The sequence below is a fragment of the Pelophylax lessonae genome (genome assembly GCF_965119305.1).
Source record: "Pelophylax lessonae genome assembly, chromosome: 1".
NCBI classification, from domain to species: domain Eukaryota; kingdom Metazoa; phylum Chordata; class Amphibia; order Anura; family Ranidae; genus Pelophylax; species Pelophylax lessonae.
The window spans coordinates 524409369-524430234 of record NC_138768.1 but is presented as its reverse complement, the minus strand read 5'-3'; the positions used below and the strand labels follow the sequence as shown (position 1 = coordinate 524430234).

The 20866-nt window shown below is 43.9% G+C and overlaps 1 protein-coding gene across 1 annotated transcript in view; it reads right to left on the bottom strand.

Annotated features, from left to right (window-relative positions):
* Window positions 1-5372: 5372 nt before the first annotated feature.
* The window catches only part of ANXA3 (annexin A3), a 93109-nt gene continuing 77615 nt past the window's right edge, over window positions 5373-20866 (bottom strand). Inside the window, exons 10-12 of the mRNA XM_082248013.1 lie at window positions 17762-17820; window positions 13908-14030; window positions 5373-5557 (exon numbers count right to left, since the gene is read on the bottom strand). Of these exons, the coding sequence (XP_082104139.1) occupies window positions 5498-5557; window positions 13908-14030; window positions 17762-17820 (242 nt within the window). The 3' untranslated portion in view covers window positions 5373-5497. The remainder of the gene's footprint in view (window positions 5558-13907; window positions 14031-17761; window positions 17821-20866) is intronic.

Below are 20866 nucleotides of genomic sequence, written 5' to 3'. Positions count from 1 at the left end.
TTCCCCAATATCCTTTTTGTGAACTGGTGCCCAAAACTGAACTGAATATTCCAGATGAGGTCTTACTAATGATTTGTACAGAGACAAAATGAGATCTCTCTCTGGATGCTATACCTCTCAATACAAGAAAGGATTTTGTTCACTTTGGAAACCGAAGCTTGGCATTGTATGCCATTAAGCTTATTATCTACCAGAACACCCAGATCCTTCTCCACCATTGATTCCCAGTTGTACTCCTATTATGTATGTATGATGCATGCATATTCCTCGCCCCCTAAGTGCATCATTTTTCATTATTAAACCTTATCTACCACATAGTTGACCAATGAAACCGTGCACTGAGGTCGTCTTGTAAGTTGGAGACAACCTGTAAGGAAGTTATTCCACTGCATAGCTTGGTGTCATCTGCAAAGACTGAAAATGGTACTTTTAATTCCAGACCCTAAATCATTTATAAATATAATAAAAAGTAAGGCTCCCAACACTGAACTATGTGGTACTTCACTAAAACCCCTAGACCAGAATAAGAATCATTTAACCACTACTCTCTCAATACGGTCTTTTAGACAGTTTTCCATGCATTTACAAACTGATTTTCCAAGCCTGCAGACTACCTTACACATTAGCCGTGTGTGGGGAACCATGTCAAACGCTTCTGCAAAAGTATACTACGTCCATAGCCACTCCTTTATCTAAGGTTTTACTTACCTCCTCAAAACAAATCTGATTTGTTTGACAACTTCGGCCTTTCATGAATCCATGCTGTCTGTTGCTTAACCACTTCAGCCCCGGAAGATTTTACCCCCTTCCTGATTTTGCGATTCGGCACTGCGTTACTTTAACGGACAATTGAGCAGTCGTGCCACACTGTACCCAAACATCCTTTTTTCCCCCCCACAAAATAGAGCTCTCTTTTGGTGGTATTTGATCACCTGTGCAATTTTTATTTTTTGCGCTATAAACAAAAAAAGAGTGACAATTTTGGAAAAAAAATATATATATATATTTTTCACATTTTGCTATATGACATTACCAAACAAAAAAAAAATGTAAAAATCTGAGTTTTTTTTAACATATTAGGCCAATTTGTTTTCTACTACATATTTTTGGTAAAAAAAAAAAAAAAAAATGGCAATAAGCGTATTTTGATTGGTTTGTGCTAAAGTTATCACGTCTATTAACTACGGGAAAGATTTAGGTCAATTTTATTGTTTTTTTTTTTTTTTACTAGTAATGGCGGCGATCTGCGATTTTTTGCGGGACTGCAACATTGTGGCAGACAGATCGGGCCCCTGACATTTTCTACACTTTTGTGACATTACTACAATAATCAGTGCTAAAAATATGCACTTACTGTAATAATGCCATTGGCAGGGAAGGGGTTAACCCTGTGGGTAATTAAGGGGTTAAATGTGAGCCTAGGGGAGTGATTCTAACTGTGGGGGGGGGGGGGATGGCTTCTGAGATGACCATAGAGACATGTGATCCTATATAGCAGGATCACATGAGCTCTGTGATCATGCCAGGGAGAAGGACGGTCGGCTGTGTTTGTCCTTTTTCAGCGGGGGGGGGGAAACGATCGCGGGTGTCAGGCTAAATATCTTCCCCAAAAGTTTTGCGACCGCATTAAAGCTTGGAATTCCATGCGCCCATCGGTGGCTGGAAAGGTATATTTAATTAAGATGATACTTATGCCCCAGTTGTTGTATTTTCTCCACAATGCCCCAGTAATGATCCCATTGAAGATCTTCAGGATAGTCAACTCCATTTTTCATACCTTAATTCGGAAGGACCGTACTCCTAGAATAAAGTTAAAACACTTACAGCGACTGAAGGATGACGGAGAATTGGCATTGCCCAACCCTTGGTTGTAATATTTAGCAGCGCAGTTGCAGCACCTGATTGCTACGATGTCAGGGGTAGGGGGGACTAGGGCCAGCTTCTCTATGGCTGTGATGCTCTACACCAGGGGTGTCAAACTCAATTTTATCACGGGCCGCATCAGCATTATGGTTGCCCTCAAAGGGCCGGTTATATCTGTAGGATTAGATGTTCAGAGCACCCTCCGCCCCCTTGCATGGGATGTCAAGAGTCACCCACCCTTCCTTACGTCACAATGCACCCCCTTACTTTGTGCTGCTGCCAGGAAAAAGATGCGGATGGATCTGGGAAGAAGAAAGTGCAGGGTCTGGAGGAGAACCAGAGGGGGGCTGGAGTCAGCTTCCAGAGTCCGCTTAATGCGGAGACCAGGGGAGATAGAGAGGCAAAGGGGTGTTGCGGCTAAACAGAGAGGCAGGATCTGCAGGAGGAGTTCTGCCCTCCTCTCTGCTGCGGACTGCTGAGAAGGGGGGGGCAAAGACAAGCCTTTTACAGACAAGGTGGGGGCAGAGGCAAGGGGGCTGCCGCAGCTAAGGAGGGGTGGAAGGGCCCCATGAAATAACCTGGGGGGCCGCATTTGGCCTGCGGGCCTTGTGTTTGACACCTGTGCTCTACATGGTTAGAAGGGAATCTACTCTGATAGCTCTTATAGCTCAAGCATTTGGTAAACCGCAAATAACAGAGGATCCTGCAAGCTACTACAAATAAAACTGTCTATCAAGAGCTGCAGGCACCAATCACCATCTCATTAAAAAGTGCTGTGCAAGTTTCAATCTAAAATAGTGCTGCGCTGCGATCAAAACTAGATCACCCAAACTATTTATATATAGATGAATTCCTGCAAACAAAAAGTGATTTAGGGTAGAAATTACCATCTCCCAAATACCGCAATCCTGCGGAGTGTATAACATATATAAAAACATACATGTGATCAAAATGAAATTTAAATACAAACACAATGAAATGATAAGTCCATATCTGTGCGATTTAAGATGAACTGTGACAATCTTCACCGTCACCGATCTCCTTATTTATTCAAAGTCCACATTCTTCCTTCTCTCAGTGAGGTACAAATAAGCAAATCCATTTGATACCACAAAAAGTGCTCCCCCCTTCAGTTGAGCTCTCATCCTCAATAATGCGACCTAGCAATTAAGCTTGGTCAAAATGTGCTTTTTAGCCTCTCCTGGGCTAGGAAATAGGTATCCAATAAGCCCCCCCCCATTGTTGCTCCTTGTCTCGTCAGCCCTCTCCTCTCAATGGTATCCCAGGTATCACATATGAAGAAAAACTCAATAGTGCTTATACCCTTAAAACATCGCTTTATTAAAAACAACACTGTGTACCGCAAAAATTTCTGGTGCTTCCAGCACACCAGTCTACATGTGCATAAAACTCCTCTCTGATGGTCTTGTCCGTGTGTACAAGCCGTTATCTCACACTTCAGGCTACTATCTCAGCCGAGCTGCCAGGTGCCGTCACTGTCTTTGCCCCTCCCCAACGCGTGTCGACACACGGTCACGTGTCTTCATCAGGACAAATTTGGGAGATGTTATTATCTGCCCTAAATCAATCACTTTTTATTGTTTGCAGGAATTAATCTGTATATAATTAATTTGTGTGATATAGTTTTGATCACAGTGCAGATTGTTAGATTTAGTAAACCACATAAATCCTACCCAACATATCTCATTCAGAAAATATGGAAGAAGACCAAATACCTCCAAAACGGTAACTGGGTAAATTAGATATCTAGAACTGGCCAAACTACAACATGAAGCAAAGTGGAAAGAGTATGGTATACAGTTTCGCAGCCAAATTTTCCGAAATGGGGTAATATTCTCCTTTGATGCTCTGCGGGAGAAATTATGTACAGCTCAGGCAGTTGTCACTCAGGTTAGATGATCTGAGTGGACACTATCCCCAACTCCCCTGTTTAATTGAGGATGCAGAGTCCTCCAAAGGATTCATATCGCAATGCTACGCTATATTGCCCCAGTCTTTCCTTACTAAATACCCCTTAAGCGGTGTTGGAAAATTGGGAAGGGGATGTGGGCCAACTCACAAGAGATCAGTGGGAGGAAGCTCTTCAATCCGTGCTATCCTGCTTGTTAAATGTGATACAGAGACTAACTCAGCTGTATATTCTTTTGAGGGTATGTTATACCCCTCACAGGTTGCATGCTATGGGTTTGAGACCCAACACCTGAATGCTCTAGATGTAAAAGGGATCCTGGTAATTTGATCCATATGCTATGGAGATGCCCAAAATTGCATCTGTATTGGCGTGGAGTGGTTGATACCTTAAACAGGGTATTCCAGGTATCTCTCGCTCTCTTGACGCAAAACAGTACTTAATCAGTTTGTTGGATGAATTTGAGTGGGAGAACCACACTAGAGAGGCCATAGTTAGAGTCCTATTCTTAGTCCATAAGTTGATAATGGTACATTGGAAGTAGCTATATTTAATTTCTCTCTTTTTCCAAGCACTTAAAGTAAACCAGGCAAATACCTGGGCAATTTAAACAGAGAAAATAATTAGACCTCTTGCACATTGGGCGACTTTTTCATGAGATCCTGATGATTTAGTATGTCTGTGAAGCACAGGTGCAGCGTCCAGCCCTGCTGCCTGTCAAAGTCTATAGCTGTAGCTGGATGGGGTTAAAACGTTATCCCAGGGGCTACTTTTATTTATCACTGAGTGCGTTCAGGGACATATGACCAGAATGCAGATGTTCTGCACATTCCCTAAATACACAGGGCCTAAAAACGTAACTTTTGCAAGATGCAAGTTCCAAAACTGTCGTGTTAATCCTTGCTTCACTATTTAGTGAATACTTGACATGGAACAAGCATGTGCAGGTTAGGCATTCTGATGTGCACATGCTTTTTTCAGGTCACAGACACAAAAAGCAGAGAAAGATGAAGGTAGTAAACCCTGTAACACACAGTTAACAAGAGCAAATCCTATAGTTCTGGCCTGACCAGTTCCTTTTTTCTTAGTCTTTATTTTTTTATGCAGAAAAAAAAAAACTTTGAGAAAAGCATAAAATAACACCAAACAGTTCACTTTACTTTTTTTGGACTTAAAAAACAGTCACTTCAGTAATAGCAAATTCTATATAGTAAGAGTCAATGAAATCCTCAATAATACATGCCTATTACCCAGTCAGCGTCATCACCCAACATTAAGCTTAAGTAACCTATCCATGATCAGGTCCACCGGGGCTAGCCCAGGAACTTCAAAGCATGGAGTCCATAGCTTTTTATACTTGTGCGGGCAACCTCTGTGTTGATATACATGTACATTTTCAAATGAGAAGGAATTCTGAAACCAACCATAGCCTGTTGTCACACATGATCTTTTTGCTTGCTTTTACATTTGATCCAACAACAGCACCAGATCACCCTTATCCCAGTAGAAAAGAGAAGAAGAAGAATAGTTCATTTATAGCAATGTATTCTTTATTAGCAGCTGTTCTGTACTTTTGTGTGCTGTTCTGTACTTTTGTGTGTTAACATTTAGCAGAGGCAAAACAAGTATAACTCCGATACAAAAAATGTAATTTCTTCAGATGTAATTTCTTCACAGTAGTAATATTTTGACAGATCTCTTCCTTTAATCATCTCCTCCACAGAGTTTCAACAGCGCTGCCTCGTAGTCCCCAGAGGTATCCGACTGAAGACAACAAATATAAAACAATGTTGTGTTTAAAGCACACCTTTATATAATTACCTGTCATCAGAGGAAAAAGACTGAAAACAATGCTTATGGGAGGCTCTTTCATTAGGACTTAAATATTTCCTTTTATAAGACTGGCTAATAGGATTGGATTTCTTACAGTTGACAAAGTATACATAACAGAAAAAAAATATTAAACTTGAAAATGTTCATAAATAAATTTATGTATAACAGTAAAGACTAATACATCCACCTACAGTTGGCCTTTAAAAACACCATAACTGCTCATATTTCGCTCATATGTACTAACTTAAAGCTGAACTCCAGGTATGATGTGTATCGTGTATTGCATACTTACATTATTACTAACATTTACTGAACGCCTTGTGGGTTTTTTTTTTCTTCAATAAAAAGGTGTTCTTCCAATTGGATGAAGTGGTGATCATGACATCGTAACCCAATACCTGTTCTTGCGGCAGAGACCAGGTTCTCAGCCTTCCTTTCTAAAATTGGTACCATTGATTCCCTTGGGCATGTCTTTGAGGTGCTTTTGGGCCTGTCCACGGTGGTCCCCTAATGCAGTGGTTCTCAATTCCGGTCCTCGGGACCCACTAACAGGCCAGATTTTAAGTATTACCTTGGGGAGATGCAGACTAGAATATTGCAATCACAGAGCAGCAAATGGGATCACCTGTGATGTAATTTAGTTATCTTGCAAACCTGGCCTGTTGGTGGGTCCCGAGGACCGGAGTTGAGAACCACTGCCCTAATGGTGCATAGCGTGCCTGCCTGCGCCTTGTAGCTCTTGTGCACAAATGGCCTAAAGTGTTCATTGTGTCTGCCCTGCCTTGGGGACTTACCACACCTGTGAAGGACAATCCTATGATCAAGGACCCAGCATAAGTGATTAAAGGTGCTTTTAAAACTTTTTTTTTTTTATTGGCCCTGCCATGCAACCCATGGGTGCATCTATGAAAGACCAGTGTTGTCAGGACTAAACAGCCTTGCACTACTGTGTCATTGCCTTTGCAGATATACTGCACTAAATTTCCAGGAGAAGTCTTCTGTTTATCCACTTGTGCAGAATTCTCTTGCTTAAATACTGATTGACTGCGCTAACATGCAGGAAACACCTTGAGTGATTTCCTTTTAAAGGCAGATAGGTTTGTGATCTCCTTCATTCACTAATCCCAGGAGGGACCAGAAGGTAAGGGTACCCTCACTCTAGGTGGATCAGACAAGTTATTCTTTATGCCTATAGTCTGAAGGATATCGGGCATCTGTAACTCAGGTTTGCAAGGCTGCCACCTGGGCTTCTGTTCAGGTTTGTGAAGTTCTACCACGTGAATGTTCAGGCCCCTTCTGATGCCAGTTTAAAGCAATAGATGCTAATAGGTGGCTCTCTGGGCCTCCTGAACCATTTTTATTCTATAGGTCTGTTGGCATTGCTAGTGGTGTTGCCCACCTCTCAGTTGGACTGTTTCGGGATATCCCACTCATAATGATTTCAAGCCAAGTACAATCAGGAAAATTGGAATTTTGACTTACTAGTAAAATCTGTTTTCTGGAGTACAGTACAGGACACAAACTCCTCCCCTCTGTTTGTATATTCTTACTGCTTGCTACAAAATTGGGGCCAGGTGGCAATGGTCACACAGCTTTTTTGCCGGTGTCCAGTCACCTGAAGATGGCTGCATATAACCCAGTAGTACAGGAAGCCTGTGTCCTGTACTGCAGGAAACTGGTGTTAATGGAAGTCAAAAATGCTATTTTTTTTTCTTCCAAAAAGGTTAGTGTGAATATGTATGAAATACAGCATACTAAAATTTGTATACTTCATTAGCATTTTTGTGAATTTGTCCACCATTTCTTTTACTAGTGGTGATGATGAATAGTGAATAGATTCTTACAAATTGTTGACAGATTTGGCCAGTGCTCCCCCCCTTTCTTCTTTTCTTAAGTACACACCTACCCATCCTTTAGATAACAGCAGCCAGCTACATCAGGCATAAACACTCGTAACAAGCACTCTGGGGGGCGTGGCCGACTTCCGGGATGTGAGGAGCGTTCTTTCCTAGCTCCGCTGCCGACCTTTGATCCGCTACAAAATCCAGCTCCATCCGAGGCCTGATTTGCCTCCAGACTGCTCCCTGAGACTCCCTACCTCCTCTGGCACCCTCCGGCGATGGTCAAATACGGCAGGGACCGGACGGCGTCTCCCGCGGATCGCGATCCGGGTCCCTCGAGGCAGGCCCAAGATGGCGCCCGATCGTCTTCTCCGGGCAGTGCACCTGCGACTGCCTCTCAGTTATCCTGGATGGGGGACAGTGCGGACTGGCCAGTGTTGTCTCCAGAAGCCCGACCTGAGGCGGACTACACGGCTCATCATCCCTCTCAGGTACCGGAACCCACGCTGGCCCAGATTATGGAGGCCATTAAGACCTGCCACACATCCCTTGCCTCACATATTGATGCCCTTAGAGTGGACTTTTCCCTGCTTAAGGACGATGTCCACAAGATTCGACGGCGGGTCACTACCACTGAACAACGCATTAGTGCAGTGGAGGATGATGTCTTCCCTATCCCTGCGGCCCTGCGAGATATTCAGGCGGAACAGAAGGTCCAAGCGGCAAAGTTGGGGGACATGGAGGATCGTCTCCGCCGCAATAACCTCCGGTTTCTGGGCTTCCCTGAGGGCGCAGAAGGTAGGACCCCTGAGACATTCGTGGAAACATGGCTGAAGCAGGCCTTGGGCCCGACACGTTTTCGCCGCTCTTTGCTGTGGAAAGAGCACATAGGGTCCCATTTAAGGCCCCTGCTCCGGGTGCCCGGCCTAGGCCTCTGCTTGCACGGATCCTCCATTACAGGGATAGGGATGCAGCCCTGAGGAAGGCCAGGGAATCCCCGGATCTAAGTTTTAACAATAACACCATTACCATCTTCCCGGATTTCTCGGCCGCCACGCAGAGGCAGAGGGCTGCATTTGTTCATGTTAAAAAGAGGCTCCGTGAACAGCAACTACCCTACAGTATGTTATATCCTGCTAAACTACGTGTGGTGTGTAAAGGCAAGACACAGTTCTTTTTGGATCCTGCGGAGGCTGATCAGTGGCTAGACTCCCTGGGCAGAGCGTGAGGGATTCGGAAGGGCCGCTTGTCCCCCCAGTATTGCTCTGTTTCTCCCCTGCTGGGACCTCTCCCTGGATCCTGATACTCTGATGGGAAGTTTTATCCATGAGGGGAGGTGGGTGCTTTGAACGATGGATGTATCTTTCTCCTGTTCGTTTACCTCGGATGGACTTATTGCTCAGGCTTGAGTACTTGGTAGCTATCTAGGAACACCCCTTATACCTGTTTTTCACCCTCCTTTAATGACTTGGATTTGTTTAGGGTTCAAGCTCGGGCAAGTTGGGGCCACGGGCAGGGTGGGGGGTTTTGTTTTTCTATTGGGGACTGTTCTACAACCTTCACAAGTTACTCCTATGCTATACGGTTACTATCTGGTACTATCTCTGACTCATACTGTTGTGCTGAGTCCTGCTGCCTGGCCCTGGACAGGACTGCTTGCACGGGGAGCGATGGCTCGATCCACATGGCTGCAGCCTCTCTACCTGTTACAATGGCTGTGGACACACTAACTGTTCTGACCTGGAACGTCAGGGGCCTGAATGATAAAGTGAAGAGGGCCTTGGTGTTTAACTATATTAATAAATACATCAATACAAACCTCAGGTGATATGCCTCCAAGAGACACATTTATCTGGGTCCAGAGTACTAGCCCTGAAGAGGGCATTTGTGGCGCATGGTTCCCACTCCATGTTTTCTAATCATGCTAGGGGGGTGTCCATTTTAGTTACTCGATCCCTTAAATGCTCGGTGAAACATGTTGTTACTGATGTATATGGGCGATATGTCATTATCCTACTACAGATAGATAGTACGGTTTATACGTTCTTGTCTCTTTACATGCCTCCCCCGTTCACTCTGGCCCTTTGGGATAAGGTGATGGCACAGCTTTTGCAGGTGGCGGAGGGCCCCCTCCTGATTGCGGGTGATTTTAACGCAGTAGTGTCGCCCGATTTGGACAGATGTCCGGGTGATGCGTCGGCTTCCTCCCCTCTAGCGGCCTCGATGGAAAAGTATCACCTGGTGGACTGCTGGAGATGGAGGAATCCGTCGGGTAGGGAGTTCTCCTGCTATTCTGCATCCTATAAGATGCTTTCTAGGATTGATTTGTGTCTCGTATCTCCAGAGCTGCTTCCACGAATACTGTCTGTCTCCTACTTGCCCAGGGCTGTATCGGATCATTCTCCTATGCTAGTTAGGCTCAGCCTTTCCTCATCGATCGGTTATAACCTGTGGCGCCTGAGTCCCCAGTGGCTCAATGAGGAGGTTTTTTTTAACATCACGGCTAAGGAGATGGCCCATTTCTGGCTGGTCAACCAGGACACTGCCTCAGGGGCTATCGTATGGGATGCCTTTAAGGCTACCATGCGGGGTGCTGTGGCCAATGTGATCAAACAGCTTAGGGAGGACAGGGCATGGAGGGTTGAATCCTTGCAATCGGAAGCATCGGCTGCTGAGGTGGAATACATTCGGAATCCCACTTCTGCTAATTACACCTTGTGGAGGGACAGTGCCAGGCAACTGGACCTTGTCCTGTTGGAGAAAACTCAGAAAAAATTTCTCTACCAGAAACAGAGGGTGTTTGAATATGGTAATAAGAACAGTAAGATATTGGCGTATCTCTCTCGCTCTGAGCACCCGGTTACGGCCATCTCCGCTGTATATGATGACCAGCACCGTTTGTGCACGGAGGGACCGGAGATAGCGGGGGCCTTTCTGGACTTCTTTCGGTCGCTGTACTCCTCCGGTGCTGCATACTCTCTGGAGGAGCTGGCCTTATATCTGCAAGACATCCCTGTGGTCTCTCTGGAGGCGGAGGACAGCCTGTCTCTCGAGGGACCTATTACTCGCATGGAGATTGCGGATGCGATCTCCTCTTTTGCGGCTAATAAAACGCCAGGGTTGGACGGCTTTCCGATCGAGTGGTATAGGGCTTACTCGAGGCTCTGATCCCACGTCTGTCTGCAGTATATGCCGAAGCCTTTGAGAGTGGCGTGCGTGCTTCCAGCCTCCCTTCGTGAGGCACTGATAGTGTTAATCCCCAAACCGAATAAGGATCCTACTTACTGTGAATCATATCGTCCCATATCCTTGATTAATGTTGACATCAAGATTCTGGCGAAGGTTTTATCCCGTAGAGTGAACACTGTTATCCCAACTCTTATCCATTCGGATCAAACTGGGTTCATTCCCGGGCGCTCCACGGCCATAAATCTGAGACGCCTTTTTACGAATCTTCAGGTGCCAACTACTGGGGTGGATACTCGATTGATTGTGTCACTAGATGCTCACAAAGCATTTGATTCGGTGGAGTGGCCCTATCTGTTTGCGGTGCTGGGCAGGTTGGGCTTTGGACCGAATTTTGTCAAATGGGTGAAACTCCTTTATGATACCCCTGTGGCTCGCATTCGGGTTAATAACAAGATTACTGAGCAATTTCCTATCTGTCGGGGCACACGGCAGGGGTGCCCACTGTCCCCCCTGCTGTTTGCCTTGGCAATGGAACCATTGGCCGCTTTGATTAGACGGGATCCTAGGATCCGGGGATGCAGGGTGGGGGATCTTGAAGAGAAAACGTCCTTGTATGCTGATGACATGCTTCTATATTTGGCGGATCACCAAGACTCATTGGATGCGGCCTTAGAGGTGATAGAATCCTTTGGGAGGTTCTCCGGGTTTAGGGTAAACTGGGACAAATCAGTGGCCTTTCCCTTTGACCCACTTAGGGCCCCGGCCCTGGTACTTCCACGTAGGCTCCAGGTGGTGACGAAATTTAAATACCTGGGTGTGATCATCCAACAACCTGTCACGGTGTTTGCCGACAATAACATTGCCCCGATGGTCCTACGGTTAAAGCAGATTCTGCCCACCTGGGGCAAGCTGCCACTCAACCTGATGGGCAGGATTAATATCTTCAAAATGATATACTTACCCCGTTTCCTCTACCTGTTCTGGCAGGCCCCGGTGTATTTGCCCAAACGATTGTTTGTTAGTATTGAATCCCTCCTACTGTCTTTTATATGGGGAGCGAAACCTGCAAGGATTTCCCTTAGCACGCTTAAACTTCCTGCTCATGCTGGGGGTCTGGCGGTTCCAGACCTCCAAGCTTACTATTTAGCAGCCCAACTAACGCATGTGCATGCCTGGTTTTTCCCTGACCTGCCTAATGCGGCGGTTACCACCTCGGCGGCAGTTATGGGCTCATATGAGGCACTCCCAAACTCCTTATACAGGAAGGGGCCTTATCAAGGGGGGGGGGGGGCTGAAATCATTCGGATGGCTTGTAAGATTACTCATATGTGTAATACTAGGGTGGGAGGTTCCTCTTTTAATAGGTCCCCTAATGCCCCACTATGGTATAATCCGGAATTGCGAGATCTGTATAAATTGGAAGATCCTAGGCGTTGGTCGGGCTTCGATCTGAAATACGCTCATCAGCTGTTTTCGAATCATACGTTCAAGACCTTTGCTGAGTTGCGGTCGGGGCTGGGGGTCCCCTCGACATGCTGGTTTTTGTACCAACAACTTAGGCATGCGGTGGCAGCGCAATTTGGACTTCGGGGGGGTCCACCTGGTTTCCGACTCGGCTGGAAAAGGAACTGATGAACTCCGACCACGCTAAACTTATCTCTCGATACTATGGGTTGCTTCTTGGCGATGGGGGTGAGAAAATAGCAGCCTTGCAAGCAAAGTGGCAGGTGGATCTGCCGCAGTTGGAAACGGTGGACTGGGAAGATCTTCTCAGCGCTCAGTCGCACGGGCTGATAGCAGCAGGGGATAGGGTTATCCAATTGAATTACCTACACAGAATCTATTATACCCCTTACCGCCTGTATGTGATGGGGAGGCTCCCCTCTCCGTCGTGCCCTCGCTGTCAAGGGGACAGGGGGGATTTCTTTCATATGGTATGGTTGTGCCAGATGATTCAGTCCTTCTGGAAATGAGTGTGTACCTTTATGGAAGAAAAATTGGCACTGCCGAACATCTGTTCCCCTGACAGGTGCCTCCTTGGCAACCTGGAGGAGGAGGGTCTTCGGCAGTCCCAGAGAACTCTATTGTGTATTCTCTTTTTCTATGCCAAGAAACTGATTGCTCTGAGGTGGAAACAAGATACACCGCCTACGGTGACCGCCTGGGTCGATTTGGTCAACAATGCCCTCCCCATGTATAAAACTTACCTACTTGGCCCGGGGGTGCCCGAAAAAAATTCGTAGGGTGTGGTCCTCCTGGATGACATCGGTGTTGGGGTCTACTGAGGTCTAGGCCGCCTGTGGTTTGTATTCCGTGTGGGTGGGTGGCCCGATGGCCATGTTTATTTTTTAGTATGCTCTTCTCCGCTCCCGGGGATTTCTTTATCAAAGGGTTTTTTCCTGCAGGGGCTGTGTCAGCGGATTCACTCTCTGTTTATGACTGGTCAGATGGTACCTACATTGCTATTGAGGTTATATATTACGTGAAGGGTTGCGTTACTGTTTGTTTCTACTTGCAAATGTGGCGAATATCCATTTATTAAAATAAAAAAAAAAAAAAAAATGGGAAAATGATTTTTTCTTTATTATTATCTGAGTGAGTACGGGGGGTTGACTTACTTGCTGGCATGTCTCATCTGGGTTATTTGTTATGTTCCTGATTTATATGCCTGCCCTTTGTCATGTCCACAATTTTTTTTTTTCTTTTTTATACTTTGTACTGTACTCCTGTACCTGTATTGGTTCTGTTACCCGTGTTTGTGTGTTTTCACTAATAAAATACCTTTAAAAAAAAAAAAAAAAACAAGCACTCTAAAAACGCGTGGAGACAAATCTAGGTTATCAGCCATTACACACTTTCATATTATATGTGTGCTTCTAGTAAAAAAAAAAAAAAAAACCTCTCCCACATGCCCAATACTGACAAGCACCAGAAGGCTGGCAATGACAAACACTGTTAAGTAAATCCAAGCGTGGATTAGATGTCATTTTTTTTTTTTTTAATTTAATCTTTTAGCTATAATTGACAGAAATTATCATGTAGATGGTTGACCCAAAAAAATGAACATAAAAGTGCAAGTCAAAAGGTCAAAGACAATAAAAAAAAAAAAAAAACTTCCTAGTGAGAATAAATAGGCAGCTGTCCTACTGGAATTTGGTTTTGCCTTCTAAATCAGATCAAATTTAAAATAGGTAGTCACCTGATGGACCTTGGTACGTTTACTAACATGTTACTGTTAACATAACTTTTACCTTGAGTGCTGAATGCAAGGATTCCCCAGAAAGCTTCTTGTATTCGGCACGGATATCCAACAGATCAATTTCTGATCTGGAGACCATGATCCTTGTAAGAGTGTATTCATCTGTTCCTGCACCCTACCATGCAAAGTAAAGTTAAAATAAAACACAGGAGATTACATATGTTACATTACAAATGAAACTGCATTACGTAGTGAGAATGAGCAGCTAGCACATCGATATAAGTTGTGAACACAAAAACTTAAAAAAAAAAAAAAAAGTGCAGCGCTTAGGGTTTCCACCTCATCCCTTTAAAACTGAACACACATCAATTACACGGGTTCTGAGGCAAATTTAATGCACATAAGGCACTGAGTTTATTTACCACCCTAATGAGCCACAGAACCTGTGTAATTAATGTGTATTCAGTTTTAAAGGGATGAGGTGGCAACCTTAGCAGCGCTAAATATACAAACATGAAAGACATAAATCAAAAGACAGAAAATGTGTGTAGTGTCCAATCGATGGAATCCAAATGTAATGGTTCAAGCCATAATGCCAAGTTGATAGAAGTGCAAATAAGGCACTTCTAAAGCACTTCTAAAAAGAGTAAAGTCCCATCCACATAATCCCGTGTTAAGTAAGTAGGGAATACCACTTCTTTGCACCTTCACCTTCTACTTAAAATACGGTTACCAGATGGTATGGACTTCAAAGTTATATAAAAGTCAAGATGTGCCTGTATCCCAGAAATGCATGTAGCTCCACAGCAGCATGGGGTCTATGCCCTTCAACACCACTCACTCCAAAATCATGTTCATGGCCGCTTTTACTGCCACTTCCAGCAAGGTCTCCTCTCAGTATTTTTCCAACAAGCTTATGTGGATGGGATGTTACTCTTTATAGAAGTGCCTCATTTGCACTTATATCCACTTGGCATTATAGCTTGAACCATTACATTTGGATTCCATCAATTGGACATTGCACAATTTTTCTGTCTTGCACTTTTAAATGTTTGATTTATGGATTGCGCATGTTAATTAAGATAAATGTGGCTTAAGCACACAATTGTAGTCCACATTATGGAATAAGGAATAACCTCCGCACTTTCTGGCTAAATTGAGATACAGTATAGCTCACTCTTCAGCAGAATCTAAAGGCACATCCAGGAATAAGTCAGTATTAATGCTACTCAAAAATACTAAAGATAAAATGTATATTTTTGTTGCTAGGTTTACTTGATTGTTGTGAAAATTATACTGCCGTGGCCAAAAGTTTTGAGAATGACACAAATTAATTTTCACTAGGTCTGCTGCCTCAGTTTTTATGATGGCAATTTGCATATACTCCAGAATGTTATGAAGAGAAATTAGATGAACTGCAATTGTTTGCAAAGTTTCTCTTTTTCATGAAAATGTACTCAATCCCATAAAAAACATTTCCACTGCATTTGTGAAAAAGCCTCGAGGGGGCCCAAGAAAGTCCAGCAAGCGCCAGGACCATCTCCTACAGTTGATTCAGCTGCGGGATCGAGCCACCACCAGGGCAGAGCTGGCTCAGCAACGGCAGCAGGCAGGTAGGAGTGCATCTGTACGCCCAGTGAGACGAAGACTTTAGGAGGATAGCGTGTTGTCAAGAAGGGCAGCAAAGAAGTCACTTCTCTCCCAGAAAAACATCAGGGACAGACTGATATTCTGCAAAAGGTACAGGGATGGGACTACTGAAGACTGGGGTAAAGTCATTTTTTTATGATGAATCCCCTTTCTGATTGTTTGGGGCATCCAGAAAAGGTGAGCGCTAGGATCAGTCCTATGTCATGCCAACAGTAAACCATCCTGAGAAAATTCATGTGAGGAGTTGCTTCTCAGCCAAGGGAGTGGGCTCACTCACAATTTGGCCTAAGAACACAGCCATAAAGAATGGTACAAAAACATCTTTAAATAGCAACTTCTCCCAACCATCCAAGAACAGTTTGGTGAAGAACAATGCCTTTTCCAGCATGATGGAACATCTTGCCATAAGGCAAAAGTGATAACTAAGTGGCTTGGGAACAAAACATTGAAATGTTGTGTCCATGGCCAGGAAACTCCCCAGACCTTAATCCTATTGAGAACTTGAGGTCAATCCTCAAGAGGTGGGTAAAAAAAAATAAAAAAAACCCCACAAATTCTGACAAACTAAGTATTGATTATGCAAGAATGGGCTGCCATGAATCAGGATGTGGCCCAGAAGTTGATTGACAGCATAACAGGGCGAATTGCAGAGGTCTTGAAAAAGAAGTGATAGTGAATATGGGTTATTGCGCTCAGCAGTATACTCACAATAAAGTGCTAATGCATAAATAACATAAACATATGAACCAATTATTTAAAGGTGAATATTCCAATGAATATAGCAATAATAAAATTAATAAACATAGTCCTTGAAAAAGTGCTCGGTGCAAACTTTAAGTTCCAGCAGCAAATACAATTGGACTTGATGTGAAATGCCTTCACCAATCACCATACACCCAGTGCTCGGATAAAATACTTCTTACCAAAAGAAGTTGACCCCTTAGTTATAGGGGGTCATGATCGCAATGTATCTCCACAAGAGCTCCAAAATCTCCTATTACAGTCTTCACATCCAGTGTGTGATAAGCCAGAGGTAAACAGATGACTCCGAGACTCCGGACAACATGTCATAAGAAATAAGGAAACTCCAATAGCGTAATATTGCCATATAAAGAGATTTAATAAAAAGTAATGCACTTACTCCATAGTGGTAAGTAAACGCCACAGTAGTACAAATCGTTCAGCTTCTCCTGGTGGATGGGACGCCGCTTCCGCGTCTGCGTTCCACCTCACCGGAACTCTACGGTCTCACGTTCCCGTTTGGGAACGTGAGACCGTAGAGTTCCGGTGAGGTGGAACGCAGACGCGGAAGCGGCGTCCCATCCACCAGGAGAAGCTGAACGATTTGTACTACTGTGGCGTTTACTTACCACTATGGAGTAAGTGCATTACTTTTTATTAAATCTCTTTATATGGCAATATTACGCTATTGGAGTTTCCTTATTTCTTATGACATGTTGTCCGGAGTCTCGGAGTCATCTGTTTACCTCTGGCTTATCACACACTGGATGTGAAGACTGTAATAGGAGATTTTGGAGCTCTTGTGGAGATACATTGCGATCATGACCCCCTATAACTAAGGGGTCAACTTCTTTTGGTAAGAAGTATTTTATCCGAGCACTGGGTGTATGGTGATTGGTGAAGGCATTTCACATCAAGTCCAATTGTATTTGCTGCTGGAACTTAAAGTTTGCACCGAGCACTTTTTCAAGGACTATGTTTATTAATTTTATTATTGCTATATTCATTGGAATATTCACCTTTAAATAATTGGTTCATATGTTTATGTTATTTATGCATTAGCACTTTATTGTGAGTATACTGCTGAGCGCAATAACCCATATTCACTATCACATATTGCGTTTTCACGTTTTTATTGCTGCTCGCTAGAGGAAGAAATTCCCTAATTTTTCACATTTATTTATTCATTGTTAAATATCACTCCATTTGCGCAGTTCTTTTTTCGGTTACACCGAATTTTGTTTTTCCCTTGAAAAAGAAGTGTCAACACTGCAAATATTGAAGCTTTGCATAAACTTAATGTAATGTGGTCAATAAAAGCCTTTGACACTTATGAAATGCTTGTAATTATACTTCAGTACACCATAGCAACATCTGACAAGAAAAATCTAAACACACTGAAGCAGCAGACTTTGTGAAAATGAATATTTGTGTCATTCTGAAAACTTTTGAGCACGGCTGTAGAAGTCATGGAAGCACTTGTAAAAATAAAGAAATAAAATTGCATATTAATACCTTAATGGATTTCTGTAACCTTTCAGCAAAGAAAGCAGGGGTGCTCCTTGCGCATTTCACTGCATGACAAAAACATACTGTTAGCATTACACTTTAAATAATTTTAAAACACTAGATAGATTTCAGATTTAAATTTCAATGAAGAATAAATAGAACTTTGTTTATTGCACAATTAAAAACATTTTTATAATTTATAACATAATGCAACGAAAAAAAAAATACATAATTAAAGCATAAGAACAGCCAAATACTTTAAATTCTCCCCTGCAATCATTAATGTGAGCAGAGTTCAGCCTTATGTGTCAAAATGAGAAAATCCCAGTTTTTCTACATTTATTTTGTAGTACTCAGTGATGTCACATGACTTCAATTCCTCTTCCTGCTGCTCTTGAGTCCAAGAGCAGCAAGTGGGTGTGGTTACTGAAAGCTAGTGACATCACTAGCTTCTGTTCTCTCATCAGTAAGGATGCATTGTACATCCTAATTCATGAGAAAATGAAGAAATAATTCACACAGGACACAGGGGAGAGATGCACATATACCAGTATAGCTGTGCTTTGAATGAAGACTACCATAGGATAAGGAAGCTGGACACGGTGGGAATGTCAGTGTAGTGGGAAGTGCTCTCGGGTCTCAGCTCAGAGTCTACAATGATCATAGTACAGGCAATCACATTAAGTCTACGCTTCCAATAGTGCGACTTGTCAAGCGACTTTGGACACACAAAGTCGCATGACAAGTCACAGCCGATTGAATTCAATGGAACTCATTCCCATCTATGCAACTTTGAAAATCAGAGACTTTGAAAAGGTACCTGCACTACTTTGATGCCATTTTTTATGCAACTTTGATCCAGAGAGTGTAAAGTTGGATCAAAGTCGCACTCTAAATTCGCAATAGAGGAAATGTAGACTAAAACTTTGTTTCTACTAGTGTGACTGGTCATGCGATTTTGGACACACAAAGTCGCATGACAAGTCACAGCCCATTGATTTAAATGGTAACAGTTCCCATCTACGCGACTTTGAAATGGTACCTGAACTACTTTGATGGAACTTTTAATGCGACTTTGGAGTGCAGCTTTGATCAAACTTTACACTCTCTGAATCAAAGTCACACTCTAGCCTAGTGGCTACGTTCCACCAGTACGACTCTTAAGTTGTGCGATTTAGAGTGCGGCTGAGTGCAGCTTTGATCCAACTTTACACTATCTGGATCAAAGTCACATTAAAGTAGTTCAGGCACCTTTTCAAAGTCACTGATTTTCAAAGTGGCACAGATGGGAACGGGTGCCATTGAAATCAACTGTGACTTGTCATGCGTCTTTATGTGTCCAAAATCGCATAACAAGTCACACTAGTGGTAAAAGCCTAAAACTCACCACTCACATGTAATGAGCGATAGAAATGGATATGTATCCTTCTAAACCTTCAAAAATGTTCCTTTGTACCTTATTTCTTTCATATATTCATATATTGCACTGGTCACGTACCCCCCTCCCCCTCTCAGGAAAAGCTGCTGAACGAGGCTATGAAGACAGGAGGAGATCATGTTCTGTGAAGGATAGGAGGGATGGGGGTGGGGCTGGGCAGGTCTAGGACTAGTCCAAGAAAGACTGACAACCTTTTCAGGAAGTGAAAGACAGCTTAGCAAATTCAGATATAGGGAGATAGCGTTGTGAAGAACACAAAGTCTTGTCTAGTTTAGACAAGACTTTCTAAGCTACAAAAGCAACTAGCCAGGAAGGAAGAATATCAAAGATAAAGATATTTAACATAGGAAAAAATTGAGTTTTGTAAGAACTTTCCGTAAAACTCTTTTCTCCGCGTCCTCCGACAGTCGCAGCCGCTCAGTAAGCCTTCACGAGTGGGATGTCCCAAAGCAGTGCAGGTGTGAGGGGTGAGAAGACGCAACCTACTGAAAAAGGCAACGTATCAACCAGGCCACAGAAAAAAACCAAGCCAACAGGGCAACAAAAGCTCAACAGGAGCTATAAGAAAAACACCCCAGGAAGAGACAAACACACACGTCTCTTCAAACAACCGCCGCACACAAAACCTTGCGGCCAAAGGAAGCATCACATCAAGTTTGTAAAATTTAGTGAAAGCGTGCACAGATGACCAGGTCGCCGCTTTGCACACCTGAGCCACAGAAGCCTGATGACGAAACGCCCAAGAGGCACTGACAGCTCTAGTAGAATGTGCCCTCACAGGGAAAGGAGGAACCTGACCCTTGATTGAATAGGCCTGAACGTCTGATCGTCTGTCTGATCCATTTAGAATTGGTTGCCGCGGACGCAGCCAAACCCTTCCGAGCTCCCTCAGGAAGGAGAAACAGGGAATCAGACTTCCGAAAAGACCCCGTGGCAGACAGGTAAACCCTGACCGCCCGGACCACATCCAAGGAATGTAAGGCAAATTCCTTTGGATGCTTGGGCTTCCCACAAAGCGAAGGCAAGGCAGCATCTTCATTGAGGTGGAAAGCAGAGACCACCTTGGGAAGAAAAGATGGATTGGGTCTCAAGACCATTTTTTTTCCCCTATGAACAACCAGATAAGGCGAGCGGCAAGACAGAGCCGCCAACTCAGACATTCTGCGAGCAGAGGTGACAGCCACCAGAAAGGCATCTTTGTGGGACAACACAGGCAGAGGTATTACTCTGATGTTCTCAAAGGGAGGCTGTTGCAAAACGGACAATACCAAATTCAGGTCCCATGGAGGCAAAGGAGCCTTCCTCGGGGGAGCCAGATGTCGCACCCCCTGAATAAAGGTGTGAATCAAGGAATTAGTCGCCAAGGGACGCTGGAAAAGAATGGCAACAACTGACCTTTAATCGTGGCCAGCGCCAAATGCTGATCCACACCTTCCTGCAGGAAGGCCAAAACCCTCACCAACGAAAAGAAGCGGGGATGAAACCCATGCGACTCGCACCAAGCAATATACCCCTTCCAGGTGTGATGGTAAATCTTCCTAGAGGTAGCTTTCTGAGCCTTCAGGTAGAAATTACAGCACTCGGGAGACCCCGGTCTCTCAAGACTTGGTTTTCAAAAGCCACGCCGTCAAAGCCAGAGACTGTAAAGCAGGATGGAAGATCGGCCCTTGAGA